This window comes from Lissotriton helveticus, chromosome 5_1 (assembly GCF_964261635.1).
Source record: "Lissotriton helveticus chromosome 5_1, aLisHel1.1, whole genome shotgun sequence".
NCBI lineage: Eukaryota > Metazoa > Chordata > Amphibia > Caudata > Salamandridae > Lissotriton > Lissotriton helveticus.
In genome coordinates, this window is record NC_136065.1 from 1229468730 (window position 1) to 1229482863 (window position 14134).

Sequence of the window (14134 nt, forward strand, 5' to 3'; positions counted from 1 at the left end):
TCGCAGTTACCACCTACTTCAAGTAAGTGGTAAGTCAGTCGCAAATGGGAATGGGTCTCCAGGGCACCCTTTGTTAATGTATTTGAAAATATGTTTTTAAGAGCAGGCAGAAGTCCCACAAACCACTGCCTGTCCTTAAAAGATGAAAAGAAAGTTTTTCTTTTTTTTTTTAAACTCATCCCATTTTCCTTTAGGAAAAACAGGCTGCATTTATGGTGTTGTGCTTTGCCCAGCAGGCCACCATCCCAGTGATTGCAGCCCATTCCCAATGGGTCGCAAGACACATGCGGAAGATATCACAATAAAAAACTTCGGGAGAAGGTAAGGCACTTCGGGAGAAGGAAAGGCACTAAGGGACACTGTAAAGGTCTGCCCTTTATGTAGTTACAAAACTAAAATATTAATGGAATTTCCGTTCACGTGTACAAGACTTCCACATTAACTTGTGTTGTTGAAATAAGATATCAGTTTTCCTTTGTGTGCCCTTCAAGGGTTGCCTATGGTCTTATCCACCTCATGATAGGAGGCCAAACAGTAAACATAGCAGAAGTGAAAACTTCCTCCACCTCTCCCTCCTTTTCAGGTTCCAATGAGGTGGGAGCAAACTTCAGAGGGCGGAAAGAGCTGTAATAAATGCTCTGATTTCCTCAAAGTGACTGCCGATATATGCTCACCTGAGCACGCCCATGGCCGCATAAATCTTTAAATACAGGTGGGGTGTTGGGAGCAGGATTTCAGCCAGCTATCAGAATGGGAACCACTGCAGCCACCTTACCTCTTCTTCTGCTCTGCAGTTTAACCACACTGCACGCCCAAGGTAAAAAATGAACCTTCTCATTGTCAATTTGTGATTGTTTGCTAGTTTAAGAACGTGTGCCCTGTACCCTTTATGCAGAAAATGTCTGTAGACATATTCTCTTTTGAGGAGATAAACTGCAGCTCACAGCGATAGGTATGTCTTGAATGGCAACAGTGTTTTTGAGGAGAGAGTTCTTCCTAAACGGAAACTAAAAGATCAAGTCGCATTTTAGGAATCTACAGCAGAAAACCTTACCACCAGGCTTTCCAGAGGCCATTGAGATGGTACCACAATGCTTTTGTCAGTAGGTCCGGACCAGGGTTGTGTTGAAAGGCAATCAAATATGAAGCGCTTTCACCGTCTATAGATTTAGAGGAGGCAGAATACCTAAGGAACTGTTCAATTGTTTTACTTTTAGTTAATGAATATTATTTTGGGTTTCCAAGACATGATCTCGAAATCTAAGCACAGCTGTTAAGCTTATGCCTGCATTTTGGACAATTGAAATGTTTGGATCGGTATTGTAGAAAAATTAAATTATAGGCCATTTGCACAGTACAGTATGAAGTTTATCATAGTTGTAAAAACAAACTCTCTGACATGGACAGGATCAACACGTCAATTTAAGTTTCTAGTAAATTGATTAACTTTTCTATCATGGTGACTCGTTTGTCTAAAATGTGAAATAGACAGAACATTGGCCACCAAAAAAAACAAATTATAGGGGATTGATTTTCAGAGGCTGATTATTCGGCAATGTCTAGAGTCAAAAATTATAATTTTGAGTTTTCTCAATTTAGTTTCCACCCACGAACATTTATCTACGATTTGATGACCATTTAAACCGCCACATGCTTTGTTCTAGAACCATGCAAAGCCATCTGTCTCTATCATGGCCATGTATCATCAGTGTGCGAATGGCATTACAACTACCACACCACGACCAACAACCTACCACTACCCTAACTACCATCACACCCAAACAACCCTAACATTACCACCCTACTGACCAACACCCTACCACCACCACATACGATTCTATCACCACCACCTTCGACTACCACCACCCTATCACCACCACCACCAACCTACCACCACCCTAACCACCCCCACTCTGAACACCGCCACCTGACCACCACCATCATCCCACCACTATCATCAGTGCCACTACTACCCTACAACCACCAACATACCCACCACCCCAATCACCATCTCCACCTTACCCTAACTGCCACCACCCTACCACCACTGTACCCTAACCTACACCCTAACCATCATTCTACATATAACCACCACCACCCTAACCACCAACCCACCCTAACAACTATCACCCATGCACCACCACCACCACCCTTAAGGTAAACTAACCACCACTGTAAAAACTTCCCTATCACCTTCCTACTCATGACCCTAATCACCACCACCCTAAGCATCACACTCTAACGATCACACCAGTACCCTACACTAAACACCAACCTACTAACCACCACTCTCACCACTATCACCCTTACTACCCTAACAACCACCAACTTTACCACCCTAAATACCCCCAAACCACCACCCTAACCACCAGCCTAAACACTACCCTAACAACCAGTACCATTACCACCCTCACCACCAATATCCAACAACTTTACCAACTCCACCACCCTAACCAAAACCAACACACCCAAACAACTTCCACCCTAACCAGCCTAAAATCACCACTCTAATCACTGCCACCACCCCAGCCACCACCACCCCACCACCTTAACCACCACTATCCTACCCACCACCCCACCCTAACCACCACCACCAAATGCTAACTAGCATGTAATCACCAATCTCACCACCACTATTACTCTATTTCCACCATGCTACCACCACCATAATTACAATCACCTTCACCACAACCCCCTGACCACCACCCTCAACACCTTAACCACCACTATCAGCCTCACTACCAAAACCCTACGTTAACTTCCACCATCCTACATTAACTATCACCACCCTACCATAACTACTACCACCACTCTACTAACCACCACCATGTAACACTAAGCACCACCACCCTAACCAGATTCATATTTATTCGATCATAAACAATCACAAAAGACACATATAACAATACAAGATAGTTAAAATTCCTTAAAATTCATAATAGCTATTTAAAAAAAAAAGGATTCTTAAGAAGAAAATAAAAAACATCTCATATAAGATCCTATTAAAATACTAGACACCTGAATAAAATCCTCTTCCCTTAAAACTAAAACATTCATAAAAGAGATCATATCCATAATACACAAGTTATGGCTAGACACTTCATTCTTATAAGCAGAAAGATTAGAAGAGGCTCATAGCTAATAGCACAGTGCGCTCAGCTGAATCATGTTACAGTACCATGCAAACTATTCTTTTTAAGGGCCCACCCCCAACTCCGAAATGTAGCCATAGTGATAACCATGACTTCAGTAGTATCCGTTTTTAATATACGCAAAGCCGTTTGACAAGATCTTATTCCTAGTAAAACACAAACCGGCTTAAGTCATTTATGGCGAGGGCCCTTATATGCAGGGCACACAAACAGAACGTGCGGAAAGGTCTCTTCCTCGAATGGGCAAAAAATACATTTTGTATCTTGAACAATCCCCCACTTTTTGGGAAATGATTTTAGGGGAAGAATGCCCACTCTAAATTGATGATAGAGTTTTCCGTCACCAGGGCTCGTGATGGTATCCCAGTAGGCCTCCAACTTGTATCCGATTTTGTGGTCCAAGAAGAGACCTGTTAGGGAAACACCATTCATCATGGAAAGAGACTTCTGGTAGACCATGTCTCTATATAAGGCTTTAAAATCTGTTTTTGAGGGGAAAGAGTTCCCTTTTGGGTCCTCCCACAAGTCGATGAGGCCCATATCCAATAGAGTAGCCTAAATCATTTGTAACCATTTGATTTTATTAGATGTGTCAGATTGTCTAATAAACTTAACTGCTTGCGCATAGGGAGCTTACTCAGGGGTAGTCCAGAGTCTAGGCCAGTAGTCAAGAGGTCTAAGGCCTGCGGCCTCCTCAAAGGAAATACAGCCCAGATCTAAAAGTAAGGATCTGAGCGGTGTTGATTGAGGAAGGCCGGTTAATGCCCTCAGAAACCTGTTCTGAGCTTGGACTATTGGAGGTACATTTCGAAGCCCCAGAGCTCCACTCCATAAATTATTGAAGCTCTAACCTTCCCTTGATAAATAGTTAGGGCCGGAGTAATTGGTTTGGTTTGGGAGAGCAAGTGTTCTTTTAAAAGGGCCCCTGCCTGTCACCACCCTAATCACTATCACCACCTGACGCTAGCCACCACTGCATTTGGTATTACGTGGCATGCTTTTAATTAAGCATCCTGCAAACAGAGGCAATCTGGCTCCAAAGAATGAATGTGTGGGGTTTCCTTTCTCTTCTTGAGTTTGTCCCTTCCCTGGAGCATGGCCTCATTAATTGTGCCCTTTCACTGCTTACTTTTCAGACTCTGCTTTTTTTTTGATTGAGCACTCGATGAGAGTGCATGTGTTTTCCAACAGTCTCCCTCGTGTACTTTTCATTGTACCTCCAGCGCACTCCCTGTTCTCCCAAATGTGCTTCCCTCCATGCCGCTCTGTGTTTTACTTGCCCTTATGTGCTTCTCCACCCGCATTTATTTCTAGCCTGCATGCTTCTTCCCCATTCCATGTTGCACTCATTATCGCCCATGTGTTGCGCTTCCCCTGAGGTGCACTCTGCTCGCTCTCATCCATATTCTGCACTTCTCCCGCAACCCTCCTTGTTGCTTTCAGCCCCATTATTTGTGATCCTTCCTCCACCAGAACCCTCCATGTTACTTTCACCCCGCTCCCCTTGTTTCCCCCTTTGACATTAGAAAAAAAAATCTTTGTTACTACCTTTTCTTTATTTACCAGTACAAGTTGGATTAGCACATGAACAGAAAAAAGCCCCCACGCATTTTGTAAGTGTATGCATGAGCGGTTAATGCAACTACAAAATGGCACAGCACCTTTTTTCTTTTGATGTCCGTCTTATGCCATGCTGCACAGCTCGCTAAAAACATTGTAATATGCAATATTCTCCAAAAGTGAAACCTTTTAACTTGATGCTAGCAGAAGTAATTTGGCAATCACAGCTCGGGAGGTCTGAGGCACTCAGGTATCATTTCAGGAGGTGGGTACAGTGACCATAAAAACTTGGGGGCAGATTTACAAGCCCCTTGTGCCCCTTTTACGCTGCAGTTGCGTCACTTTTATGACGCAGCGGCGGCGCAAAAAAAGCGCCATGGTGCGGGGTACTTACAACGTGACGCATCTGGGAGATGCGTCATGTTGTAAACTCTGCGCCAGAAGGAGGCGTTCCGGCGCAGGGACGCCTCCTAAAAGTGGCTGAGTTAAATCTACAAGATTTCACTCAGTCACTTTGGGGCCCATGCTGCGTCAAAACCCTGCGCCTGCTTGAAGCAGGCGTAAGGATTGACTCCGCATTAACATGGTAGGGCGCCCCAGAGCCTTGTTGGAGCTGCATCGCACTTGTGACGCAACTGCAGCAATGCGCCGCTTTTACAGCACAGATGCGTCACACATCTGTGCCGTTTTTGCCCATTGGTGCGCCGCATTTACAATGCGGCGCACCAATGGGCAAAAATGGCACAGATGCATTGTAAATGCGGCGCATCAATGGTGGCGGAGGCATGGCGCACAATAAGTGCCGCATCCCTGCTGATATGCAGGGATGCGCCACTTATTGTAAATCTGCCCCTTGGATTTAATCAACTCAGCATATACTTTAAGGAAACATCACTGGTCTGTATCTTTTACGGATCACAATTTCCCCTTCACATATAGCCCAGGAAATAGCTTGTGAATGAAAAAATGATTAGGAATGAATATCACAATAGAAAATCAATCTTAGATGCACCCATTTAACCCGAGACCTGCTTTACAGGATGTGGATGGAACCTTAAAAGTGGAATACCACATACGCCCAATGACTCTTCTTGTACCAACAGAAGTAACCAAGCTGTCAGTCCGTAGACTGGAGAGCTCCAGTAATGACAGTTTGCTTCTTGACAGCACCCCAGGAGCAAAGATCCCTACTAGACAATGATTAATGAAACGCGGTTGTGAGGCATTCTGAGTCATCAACAGGCCTTCCCACGTAACCCCCAGATCTTGGCTGGAATTCAGCAGGCTGAAACTAGTCAAGGTTAAGCACTGTAGAGGGATGAGTGTTTTAAGATGCCCAGTTATTGTTTTTAAGAAACCCAGCTCCAAAACTAATTATTAGAAAATTACTTTTTGTGTTTTAAAAATCAGTGATATCTTTAGGAAAAAAAGACCACACAAAGAGAGCTTGCTAGCATTACTGTCTGGTACTTTTCTGTGATCAAGGAAAGTCTTAGGCAACCTCATTGCTGGAATGCTTATTAAGAAGTTCAGTTCTCACTCCTTAAGATTAAGTGCTACTACACAATATTTGCACACCCCTGGCACAATAAAATAAAAATGGCATCAAATAACTCTTGAGAGAAGTGAAGACCATACTGTTGACCCACCCTGATTGTCATTTTATGTTGATGGATGACGTACATGCTTGTCTTCAGCCACAAGTTTTGGCGAATCTAATCTTATGATAATGAATACTTAATATGATTTGCCCTCTTGATAATTTTTAATCTTGATCATTTTTAATCTATCAAGGGACCTGATAGGCTCCCATGTTGATTGGAGGATATGATCACTGTAAACCAAACCTAGAAGTATATTCAAGTCTAAAATTGACTCGATTTTTATGTGTCGTGGGATGATCCTGTGGGCAACTGATATGAGGCTGCTTTAAGACAATATGAAAAGCGATCATGTACTGCTTTTGGTAGAGATTAGCTTTTCCCGAAATGTCCATAATAATAGTAATATCAAAATGATAGATTCAAGTGTGTGTAATACAATCCGAATAAAAGAAATAACAACTGATTAGCACCCACTTCAATGAAAGAGTTTGTAGTGTAGAGGGAAAATGGCGGCTGCTAGCTAGTATCAGTCGCAGGCTCGGCAGTACATCCAGGGTAACGTTACTGGGGATACGATAGGATGAAGCGCAAGTAAGGAAGTAAAAAGGCTGTATTATGTTACAGAAGTTTGCAAGAAGAATGACCGTTTAAAACCAGGGACAAAATCTTCGAAGGACTCGAATCTACCCACTGTGCTCACTGTGCTTCTGGTCGGCTGGGGAGGGTCTGTAGAGCCGACGCCGGGGTTCTCTGGGCTCGGCGTGTGGAGATCGCGTCCGCGCTGGTCTGTTTGGCTCTGGCCTGGGAATGGGAGTGCTCGGCTGCCTGAATCGCCCGCCTGCACCGTTTGTTTGGGCTGACATGGACACGGACGCAGACGCAGATGTCTCTGCCGGTGATAACAAGTAACCCTGGGCATAGTTCGTGTAGTAGCGCTACGCGAAGTTACGCGAAGTGCACTTCGCACTACGCGAACTTCACGTAGCACTACGCGAACTGCGTAGTAGCATGTTCGCACTGTGCAAGATGCATTTTCAATGATTGCACAGTGCGAACAAGCATCCGGCACTGTGCAATCATTGAAAACGGCATCTTGCACAGTGCGAGCTGTAGTTTTCTGCTGCTCGAGTAGATTTTTACTCGAGCGGCAGCTTTCTCAACGTGAACTGGTAGTTTCTCATCACGAGCGGTCGCAAGCATGCACGACCACTCACAATGAGAAACCTGACCTCCCCTTATTGAGAGTCTTGCCAGGATGTCATTTTGCTAGCTCGCAGTCGCGAACATGACGCTGAGGACCGTGAACAAGCAAAAAATGACCGCTGCACTACGCTACGCAGCACTACGCGTGTTCGTACTGTGCTACGTGCAGCTCGCGTAGTGCGAAGTTGCGCAAACTTCGTGAACTACGCGAGCGTAGCGTAGTGCTTCGCCCAGGGTTAATAACAAGGTGAGCGGCAGTTCGGGAGGACCTGGAGTGCGTGTCTCGGTGGCGGTGGACGTTTACCCCCACGCCTGTGCCTCTTGTTTGGGCTGACACTGACGTCTCTGCAAGAGGTAACGAGCGGAGCGGCCGTTCTGGAGGAATTGGAGTGCGTGTCTCGGCGGCGGCGGGTGTTTACCCCCGTGCCATTTTTCCTGGGTAGTTTGTGGCTTTCCAGAGTTGGCGGCGGAGCCGGCATGTTGGGGGTTTAACGCAGTGATCGAAGAGTTTTTATTAACTTCGTCAAATTGCCGTGTTCGTTTAATGACTTGAACTCCTATAGCGTATTTAAGCACACCCCAAATATATTCCCAGGGTTATGACAGTGTGTTTCTTTCCTTTACAATCTGGCTATTTAGGTCTGCGGTGTCAGTCAATTCTCTTGGACGTTAGTGTTTAATTCTAGGCCCACCTTCATCAGCAAGGTTAATAAAGGACATCAAAATTGCAGCATGATTAGAGAGACTTTGAGAGAAGAACTGGATACATTTTAGCTTTGCAGCGTGAGGCTGATTGTGAGCTTCTTGTGGTGCCTTCTCTCTTTGGTGGTCTTTCTTTAGCTAAAAGTCACTACAATAAGGATGCTGGGTAATAGGCGCCTCGCTCACTATCTGGCATGGAGAAGTGGTGGCAGGGGAAGATTTAACTCCTGGCGGAGGTCGCTGGTCCGAAGCAGCTGCGGGTCTGGTGATTAGAAGGGGAGTTTCGGCTAGAGTGGAATTACGTACTAGTTCAGCTCCTGCATGTTTGGTACTGGTATCCCCAGTAAATAGCCTCAGTAAAAACAGGCCCTGGAACTTGCAAGAGAAAGATCAACGTGTCTATTTAGATTTAACTGGCAAGAAAAGCAGAAATCAGGAGTTTGAACAAAATGTATGGCAGACTTCAATGTCTACGTTAAGACAAAAGAGGAGAGACTAAGGGCCAAAACTACACTACGAGAGGGAGAGCGGTTCACAGGAAGACCACGCTAGAAATTTACTGTCGAATCAGAGAAGAGTAAACTTAATAGGTACACTCTTAGGAGCAGAGAGATTTGGGGGGGGGAGAGCTCTTCTTATAAATCTGCAGATACAGAGTATACAACTACGGCAGGAGAACAATCAACGGTAAAAGAGATAAAAGAGGCGACATCGGCTTTAGTGTCTAATTCTAATAGGAAAGTAAAAGCAAAATCTGCGAATACTTATAATAATACTCCTCTAAAAAAAGAACAAAAAAAGTTACTAAAAAAAGACGAGCGGTATAAGAGTCACCCCATCACTAAGATCCTTCTTTAAGGTTCAGAACACACAGCCTTTAGTAGGAAAGGATTTGGTAGACCCAATAGTAGTAGTAGAAAAATAACCCAACTAATCCTTATCCCACTCACTTAGGGTGTGTTAATAAGGAGACGATGGAGCCTCTTTTGTTGGAGAATAGGTATGAGCCCTTGACGCGAGAGCTGAATGAAGATGTAGTAGACTCGCTAGCTGCACCATTACCCGCATCCCCACCTGCTTTGACTCAGGTTAATATAGAAGTTCCCGCTATGAGTGGGGAGGGAAATGTAGCAGTTGCCCTGAATCCGTTCATATACATTCATATAACGTAGCCGGTTTCAAGAAAGAGTTGATCTCAACTCTTTCTTGAAACCGGCTACGCGGTGAGATGACTACACGCTATACAAGGTAGCTACGTTCCCCTATGTCAGAGACTGCTGCAAGCGCCATGAGACTCCCTGGATGTGATTTGTGCGGTATACAAATGTTCCTGACTTGACTTGACATTTACCACAGAGATTTGATGCGGAACTTCTTCACGTTCTTGCCCTGAAGAAGTCCTCTGGACGAAACGCGTTGGCTACGTTTTGTATGAAGCAAAAGAATAAAAGGAATTTTAAGCCCTGCTAAACGGATTTCTTAAATTTTTATTTGATGATTATTATTTGATTTGGGGAGTGCTGAACCATTGTGCTTTATTCTAGCAACGAAGAAAATGCAATTAAATGGAATTCTGAGCCCAACAAAAACAACAATTTATACATTAAAAAATTATGCAGAGTTGAGTTGGAAAGGGAACATATGTCACAACACTCCTAGACTTACCTCTTGCATATCATGCACTATCACATCTGTAGATCGCGGTTGCCGACCGTGTACACGATTGTACTGCAACTCCACCCCAACCACCCTGAATATTTCTAACATTCATGTAAAGACTTTGTCTCTCTGCATGCTGCCTCTTCACGTAGCAATATGTATATTAGTTGCTGCATGTCCCATTGAAACGCTATGTATATTTTCTGTCAGTTGCCTCAAACTCAAACTCTGTTATGCGAAGTGCTCTGTCATCCATTGGATCTGGCTTGAGCTATGTAAAACTGCAAATAAATAAACACAAATTGACAAAGCCAATAGAACTCATGTGTTGGGAGTGGAAGTGTTTGGATACAGTTGGAGGACTTTGTGTGTTTCCACTGATATCCTAAAAAGAAAAACCCATAATAAATCACATCATCTTCCGGAGTAGTGTCCCCTTTGCTGAATAAATGCAATAGACAAGTTAAGTCGTACAATAAATGAAGAGGCTTGTGAAAAAGCATCAGAAGATGTAGTTTGTATTGTATACAAAGAGCTTAAAAGCATACACAAATTAATTTTGAGAGCAGGTACTATTTGCACATGGCAAGTTCTTTTGTTGCATGTTTAATAAAGCCTATGTATCCACAAGTCTTTACAGAACTATATACTGAGGACCAGCAATGATCATTTGTTGATTTCCAGCAAAAAAACATCAATAGGCTCACAGATGGTATTTCCAGACCAACTCATTTATTTATAAATTAATAACGCAAAGTATGGTTGTAGCCAGACCTAACGAGTTTGCATTCACTCACCACAAAGCTTAAAGGTGTTCCCGTTATTTAACTTTACAGGCAGGCTATTAGCAAAACACTTTCCTGATTGCCTAAAGACGTGTGTAACAGGGTCACTGGAACTATGTGATTCTCCAGCCTTGATGTTTTCCGTATAATTATGGATTTGTCACGTTTTCCACATAACCAAAATGTGCTGCATAATCTGCAAATTTTAACAAAAGATTGAGTTTCTGGCTCAAAGGGATCAAAAGTTAATAAAAGAATGGTGACACGTCTCTGCGCAATGCAAAGCCATTCGCAAAAGGTTGACTGGTCAGCTTTCAACACTTATTACTGTATTTGGGTCTTATACTGGTGCTATAAGAAGAAATGTTTTCCCAGACATTGTTACCAAGTGTAGAAATGACAAAATAATGAAGTAATACTTTGCCTTTCTTGCAGCATAATGTAGGCAACTGCACCACATACATTGGTTCTCCTGTGCTGGATAATTCCAGTCTCCATGTGCATATTCAACAACCTGATAAGATTAGGGTCTCCTCGACAAACGATAACTGTTGGAAGGTGGTTTATTTGTGGGAGTAAGTATGCACCTACCACAAGTAACAAGGCCACTGTTACAGTAGTGGGTCTTGAAAAGGGTCTCTATAAATGAGTCCCTTATTCAACCATTGGTAGCTGACACCGAGCAATAAGAAATAGCTCAGGAAAAAGGCATGTAAAGCATCTCAAAACACTAATACAGACAATAAGAGAGACACAACACAAAATAAAAATCCTATACTAATTAATAAAAGTAGAAAATATTTTTGTCTTTAAAATGACACCAAAACGACTAAAATCCAATGTAGGGAACTAGAGACATTAATTTGAAAAGAATAAACACTGTCTAGTGCTTAGAAACCAATAACATGAAATTGAGACAACTGGTCACGCTTGACCGTGACAAAGTCAAAGTTTCAGGCTGACCGCGACAGAGCCCTTGTTGATAACACTAAGTGGGATGCACCGATCAAAATTTTGTCTTGACACTTAGAAACTTTTCGAGATCTTTTTTTCTGCTGGCCCTCGGCCCTCTACAGCAGGCTGGATTCGGAGCTGGTTTGCCAGCTTGACTTTCCTTGAGGCCCTGGTGAAATACTGGAAATCCAGAGCTCTGAATACTTCAGCGGGATAAACCTGAAATCCTGGCCGGGTTACGATTGGAGGTAGCCAGCTTATGTCAGCTTATGGAGCTTTTTCCCAAAATGTGTCCAAAGCTCTCAAACGTTTGGAAGTTCTTCCGGAAGTCCTCCTTGTAGATTCCAAGTTTCCACAAGAAACATCTAAGGCTATGGAATCTCCTAGATGGTTCTTGCCAGGTCTAGAGTTCATTTCCCACAGTGCACTTTACAAATCCTTAAAAAGTCCACTGGATGCACTCCAGAGGGGGGGCTCTTGCTGGAGATGATGCAGGTGAGTTCTGTTAACTTGTAAATTGCAGGGAGTCCACTCCTAAGTCTTTCTTGAAGCAAGGCAAAGTCCCCAGTGATGTAGTACCAGAGTGTGCATCAAGGATCCAGATTCCAGCAGGACAGTCTTCCCTCATCTTGTAGTTTCAGGGAGCAGAACTGAGGGGCTATGCAGCAGTCACATATTTATTCTCAGCTTCTAGGCATCAAACAGGGGAGGCACTCCTGACCAACGGGATGCAGCAGGCCTCCCAAGCACCTGACCACTACCTCCAAATTGTGGCAAAATCTTGTCTGAGAAAGAACTTTTCTCTCGAAATCCAATATGGATGAAATCTCAGCAGAGGAGTAAGACCTGTTCAAACCAAACTCAGTCTGGCTGATTTCCATAAACCTTCCCATACTCACATCTGCAAATTCCTTCCTTATGTCACCCATCTGGCAGAAAGAGGGGTGGGCCTGACTGACGTTCTTGCCTGTCCTGCTCTTCTTTGAAGCCCATGTGCAATCCCACTCCTCTGGCACTCCTGTGCCACTGCAGAGCTCTCCCCATCAGAAAATCTATGCTTGACCAGGCCACTTATCACCTCTTTTCTAAGGAACCTGATTCTAGTTACATGGCCCCCACCCTTGAGACACCTAGGGGAGACTTTGGGTGTACCTAATATGTGAAAATAGTGTAGTTTATCACTTTAGAGTGACCACAGCACCAAAGTCAACTTTGCAATAAATGTACTTTTAAAAGCAGTCCTGCAAGGCAAAACTCCTTTTTAAATGACATCCAGCCAAACTCAACAGTACGCTCACATGCAAAGTGCATAAAATCTGCTAAGCTTTAAAAACCTCTATGCCCTATTATGTACTATGGTCTCATAGGTAGATTAAACCCCCTTGCCCTATCATTTACTAGGGATTTACAGGGTCTGTCGGGCCAATTGTAAGTGTACCCTAACACCCTTGTGAAATGTACATGTGTGTGTTTACACATATCACTGGCCCTGAGCCTGGTTAGCAGAGTCCAGGGCACAGTCAGGCCAGTTACTACCAGTTCCAGTCAGCAAAAAATGGGGGTGAACAGGCCACAAAGTACAACTTTCCAACACTAAGTGTATGTATGTGCTCATGAGACAGACTTTCACTAATGGCAAGTTGCATTTGACACAATCAACAAGTCAATTCCATGGTGGGATCTGGTAAAAATACACAACACAAAAGAAGTCCTAAAATTGATAATTCACATAAACAATAACACCATGGTCAAGATCCAGTTGGATACCAGAAATAGAGAGTCAGAGAGAACAGAAGTGAGGAACAGCCTTAAACATGGCACTGTCTTGTCACTCTCTTTTCATTTTACGTAGCAAAATTTAATTTAAACACGCTGAAGAGTTTCTCAGAAGAACTAAGGTGCCTGGGCTTGGGTATTGTACGTCTACCAGCGAACAGGCATGCTAAGATTATAAATTATTTGGTAAATGCTGGTCCTCTGAAAATATGCTCCAACGATTCCAATGAATTGCAGTTTAACGCTAACAGACCAGTGAAAACTAATCTGGGTCCAGTTGTACTAAGAGATTTTGCACTCCGTGAAATTACAGAGTTTGCAACCACAAAGTCCCTTTATAAATGTACGAACCCCATTTTGGTATTCAGAAACGTTTTTCCAAACCACAAAATCGGGGTTACCAAACGATACCAAATTGAAGTTTGGAAGAGGTGTGTGGAGCATGGGCGTCCGCAGACATTTTTCCTGGGGAGGCAACATTTTAACATCATCACCATCCTCCGACAGGGCGCAGAACTGAAGACTCAATTAAATGCCAGGAATCCAGGACATGTGACTGACCCTGCCACAGGCCAACAAACACCACCTGTAGGGAAAACGCTAAACTTTCTGACAAGGTGCTTTATCTCTGTCTGCTAGGTGTGCAGACTTCTGGGTCCTCGATCCAACACCAATCAAGGCTGTCTTCAGCACGATTCGATTTTTATCAGAATACTTTAAAACAGCCTATGATTAAAGA

At 43.6% G+C, this 14134-nt stretch overlaps 1 protein-coding gene across 22 annotated transcripts in view; it reads left to right on the forward strand.

Moving 5' to 3' along the window:
• The first annotated feature begins 681 nt into the window (after positions 1-681).
• The window catches only part of LOC144755239 (scavenger receptor cysteine-rich domain-containing protein DMBT1-like), a 593569-nt gene continuing 580116 nt past the window's right edge, over positions 682-14134 (forward strand). For 13 of the 22 annotated variants that reach the window (XM_078643965.1, XM_078643956.1, XM_078643964.1 and 10 more), the window contains exon 1: positions 684-817. In XM_078643965.1, the coding sequence (XP_078500091.1) occupies positions 751-817 (67 nt within the window). In that variant the 5' untranslated portion in view covers positions 684-750. Of the gene's footprint in view, positions 818-14134 lie in introns of all 22 variants that reach the window. The other 9 variants (XM_078643955.1, XM_078643960.1, XM_078643957.1 and 6 more) reach the window with 2 other exon arrangements.